This window comes from Grammomys surdaster, unplaced genomic scaffold, assembly GCF_004785775.1.
Source record: "Grammomys surdaster isolate TR1022 unplaced genomic scaffold, NIH_TR_1.0 125617, whole genome shotgun sequence".
Taxonomy (NCBI): domain Eukaryota; kingdom Metazoa; phylum Chordata; class Mammalia; order Rodentia; family Muridae; genus Grammomys; species Grammomys surdaster.
The window spans coordinates 498,381-503,346 of record NW_021620459.1 but is presented as its reverse complement, the minus strand read 5'-3'; the positions used below and the strand labels follow the sequence as shown (position 1 = coordinate 503,346).

The 4,966-nt window shown below is 54.2% G+C and overlaps 1 protein-coding gene across 1 annotated transcript in view; it reads right to left on the bottom strand.

Moving 5' to 3' along the window:
* Il17d (interleukin 17D) overlaps positions 1–4,966 on the bottom strand; it is an 18,673-nt gene that overhangs the window by 13,026 nt on the left and 681 nt on the right. Inside the window, exon 2 of the mRNA XM_028787203.1 lies at positions 4,578–4,873. Coding sequence (XP_028643036.1) covers positions 4,578–4,873 — 296 coding nt within the window. The remainder of the gene's footprint in view (positions 1–4,577; positions 4,874–4,966) is intronic.

The window sequence follows — 4,966 nt, the reverse complement described above, 5'->3', positions numbered from 1 at the left end:
AGGGAGGGAGGGAGGGAGGGAGGGAGGGAGGGAGGGAGGAAGGAAGGAAGGAAGGAAGGAAGGAGCAAAGAGGGAGGGAGGGAGGAGAGTATTATTATGTATGTGTTATGTCAATTCTCTTTCAACACAAATGTGGCACGTGCTAACCACAGCTTTTCCCTTCATGGATGGCGAGTGATGTACTTAAGTGATCTGAAAGCTATCTCCTCCTTCATAGCTGTTTTATGCAACTCCCTGTCTATTGGTTGACATTGTGATACCTTCCACCGTTGCCGCTACAGCAACGACTAACGTCCTTGCTCACAGTCATTTGGCGTGTGAACACCGGGTTTGCAGGAGGAATACTGGTGAGTCAGTTCGCTGGGTCAGAGTGATATGACTGATACTAAGCCAGGCGCAGGTGTGCACCTGCAACCCTGGGAGGTGGAGGCAGGAGATCATTTGAGCCCAGAGCATGAAGCCAGCATGGATAACAGCAAGATCCCCTCTCCAGACATATTTTTGATAATTACAGTCCCTGTTTCTTCCTTCCCAAGTCATCGCAATTCACACCCCTCTGCTGCGCCAGGGTGTCGTCTTCCCTCTTCCCCCGCCTTTGTCAGAGCGGCTCCGACGACGCTGCACGGAACAATTTTCCACTGTGGTTTCCATGTGTTTTGCTCCCTTGAGTGCAGTAATCAGCTCTTTGCGGAGAGTCAGATCACGTGACTGTCCTTCCCTGCACGTGCCCTGACCTTGGCCCACCTTCCCATGATGTCACTGGCTTTATTGGTTTGTGGGAGATCACTGGGAAAGGAGCCCTTTGTGACATGGGATGCAAATATTTCTCCCCCTGGCTTGCCCTGCACTCTTCTATTTCGACACGACAACACAGCATGTAATTATATAACCGAATTTCTTGATCTTATCTTTTATGGTGTCTGGGGCTGTGAGCTGCTAAACAAGCCTCCTCCACACCAAGATTATAAATAAAATTGTTCGTGTTTTTCTTCCTCTTTGTGGCCTTATTTTTCACACTTAAATCTTAGAATCATCTGGAATTTGTTGTCACACAGGAGTGAGACCCAACCATATTTTCTTCCAGCTGGAGCCCCAGCTGTCCTAAAACCACGATCCCCACTCCTCACACACGCCAGCCGGCCGAGAGTCAGCGCCTGCTTTAAAACCTGAATTCCACCTACAGTGATCTTTCCTGGGCTGTGGGATTTCTGACTCTACATCTGTTCTCCTGCCCATCTTCCTGAGCATTCTACTTCGCCTATAGGGATGTGGTCATCTCAGGCCTCCATCCCCATAGGAGACAGCTCTGGGAATCTAGAAGAAAAGCAAGTTCCCCAGACACTCAGGTACCATATAGGGAAGGGTGTAGAACATGCATAGAACCTACGCATACCTTCCTGTAGATGTCAGCCATCTCTACGTGGCCTGCAATGTGACCTACCACAGCCATGCTCTGGTCACTGCTGCACCGTGTAGGGACTGATGATGGGAGAGACTGCATATTCTGCCATGCAAGCTTTCTCAGATATTCCTGAAATGCAATTGTTTGGCTCTGTGGATGCACAATCTGCAGATCAGAGGAAGGTTGAGTGTGCCACCTCTGCAGCTGGTACCACTCCTGTAGCTAGCTGGCGGGATTTCCACAGCCCTCTCATAGATGAGCCTCTACTTCCTGGAAAGGACTTTCCCACCCTCCTTAACTCAGGAGATGAGTGACAATGGAGGAAGTACCCAGAGGAGGTGGGTGGGGGAACAGGGCTAGCTTCAACAGTCACTATCTGCAACAGTGGCCCTACATGGTTCCCTTCTAATCAGTGTCAGCTACCTGCCCCCATTTTCTCACAGGGCAGATGGGGTGATAACTCATCACTGCTGTGAAGACCTTTGATGAGATGAAAAAGGGGCCTGAAGCTATCTGATCTGCCAGTGGCAGATAGGACCAGCCCCTCCAGATCCAGTCACCCCAAGTATGGGCTCACCAACCACTCCCATCCCTGTCCCTTCCCTGCTTTCAGATGTGGCCATGGGAGAAGCAAGTGTCAGAAGCACGTTCCTGCAGCAGGAGCAGCTTAGCTTCCCATGTGGGATGCTGAGTGGAGGATCTCCAGACTTTCCCCCTCCCCCCTTCTTGTCCTTGTCACCTGTCCCTCTCAAAGGCAGTAAGACTCAACAGGCTGAAGACTTAACTCCATGCTTCATCTTCAAACTTTATTACAGACTATGCTCTTCGACCTTGGCCAGAACCACAGGAGACATGCCTACAGAGGACTTGAGACTTCCTGTGTGTTACCTGTGTGTGTTTTGGCCTGGAGAGGCCTTTAGGCCAGCCTCAACTTCAACACTGTTTTCCTGTATACAGCTAGGGTTTGTTAGAGGGTCCCCCATATGTGCCCACTTCCCTATGGGTGGCGCTGTGAGAAGGGAGGTGCCACAGGTGAGCTTGGCCTAAAGAAGAGCCAAGTCAAGAGCTGGGTAATTGGGGAGGGGTGCTGCTCAAGGGGTCCCCAAAACTGGCCCCAGCCTCGACCCAGAACATAGTTCACACCCGTTGCTTCCTCCTTTCTGCTACTCTGCCCGCCAGCCCTTCCTTTTCCTTAGCATCTTTCCTGATCCTGTCTCTTTCCACTGCTGCTGCTGCCTGGCTGAGGCCCTCCCTGTCTCCTGGAAGCATGCCTGCTGGGCCCTGCATCTCTCACTGGGACCTTCCACAGTTTGTATCTTAAGTGCCTCTCCACCCCTACAGCAAAGGCCTGCTCCCCAGGGCGCTGCTGTTGGAAGGTGGTGGAGCCTCTGAAGGTGGGGCCCAGCTGGAGGCCTTTGGGTCACTTAACTGTGCTCATGGAGAAGACTGTGGTACCCTGACTCCTTTTCTTTCCTTTTGGTTCTTAGTAATGAGGTTTTGCTCTGCCACATGCCCCTGAGACATAGCCACCAGGTACCCCACTAGAAGCCTAAAAGCAACAGGTCTGCCTGATCACAGACAGGAATCTCTCAAACTGAGCCAATCCTTTTGTCTTTTTAACTTCATTATCTCAGCTGTTTTTATTACTTATTTCCTTGCTTATTTTGTGTATCAGGTGGTAATGTTGCATGTGGAGGTCAGAGGACACTTGCTTGGGGTCTAGTCTCTCTTTATATTGTGTGGGCTCTGGGAATCAAACTTAGGTCCTTAGGCTTGCCAGCAATCACCTTTATCTGATGAGTCAACCTGTCGGCCCAGGTATTTGTTACAGTAATGGCAACTTGACTAATATCTTCTCTGGAATACAAGAGGGCATCACCATATGGTTTTAGAAATCAAGAAGCATGTGATTCCAGCACTCAGGAGGATCTCTGTGAGTTTGAGACCAGCTTGGTCTACATAGAGAGTTCTAAGACAGCCAGGGCTACATAAAGATACTCTGGACTCAAAACAAACAACATGCTACTGGGGTGGGACGCAGCTCAGTGGTGGAGCACTTCCTAGCAAATCTGAGGCCTGGTTCCAACTCCAATATGACAAGACAAACACCCACAAAGCCCCTCTCGTAGCTCTCTGTAGACAGCATGTTCTTCCTCTACCCAGCCTACAACTGTCTTTCCCTAGAGTCCACCCCCATCCTGGAAAGGCTCTCCTCTAAGATGCCTGTCTTTCTCGTCTGCAGGGTCACGTGAGGGCTACTTATGCCATCTGTAGAGGCATCTGCACAGGTTACTGTGGCCACGCTCTTTCTGCACATCCCCACGCTTCCCTTAGGGATGTTCTTCTTTGGACACAACACCTGGATTAGTCATCCTCAGAATCTTGCCCATTCTCTACACGGTTTGAATGTCACTTTCACCCCCAAAAGGATATTCTCTCCCTCCCTCAACTTCAAGCTACCCCACGGTGGGAGCTTTGCTTCTCACCTGAGGTTCTGTCCCCATATTAGTTTCCCCAGACACTCTCTCAGAGGGTGTGCCTCCTAGCTCTCAGTGCCCCAGCACTTCTAGATTACACTCCCACAGGCCTCCTGTAATAAAGGGTCATGTGGCTTGGTTCCTCATGGTGTATCTGGCAAAGAATAGGTATTTATTGCATAACAAATACAGAAGCAGCATTTCTTCAAAGAACGTGACAGACCTTTGTAGAAACCAATCGTTCCCAATTTAGTTATCCCATCTGCCTCTCCTGGCTCCCCTGAGCTCATGGACCAGTAGACATCGGCCTTACCTGGCCTGCCTCCCTCGCGTGGCTCATCCCAGTAGTTCCACCCGGCCCCACCCATCACCTCCGCCCGCTCCTCAGACCCCGCCTCTCAGGCTCCACTCCCCCTCAGTAGCACCACCCGACCGTCCTGCCAACCCCCTCCCGCTCCAACCGACCCCACTCCATCCCGATCCCCCTCAGGACCCCTTCCTTCAAGTACCGCCCACCTATACCGCCCCTGTGGCAGCCCCTGCCCCGCCCAGGCCTCACCCGACCCCGCCCAGGCCCCACCCGACCCGCCCCATCCCACTTGGTCCGCCCCGCCCCTCGGCCCCGCCCCTCCCACGGACTCCACCCTACCCCACCCACCTGTTCTGTAGGCCCCGCCCCGCCCGTCGGGCCCGCTCACCTGTACGCCCAGGGCGACACGCTGCGCAGGTTGGTGGGCGGCCGGAAGCGGCGGTCGGCGGACCTGCCCCCGGCCGGGCAGCTGGCATTGCGCGCCTGCTCGCGCGGCCCGAGCTGCAGCGTGTGGTGGAAGGCGCTGAGCACGCCGGCCGCCAGCCGCCCGTACAGCTGCTCCAGGAGCTCCTCCGGCCGGTCCGCGCAGTCCCGCGGCCGCGCCGGGCGTCTCCCGGTCCTCAGCGCTCCCGCCGCGCGGCCCGGCGCCAGTGCCAACAGGAAGCCGACCACGAGCATCCAGACCTGCGGGACAGGCCACGCTCAGCGTCGCGGGACCCGCCCGGCGCTCCGCACACCGTGAGGCCCTCTCCGAGCATGGGCGCCGCGCGGGCCGGC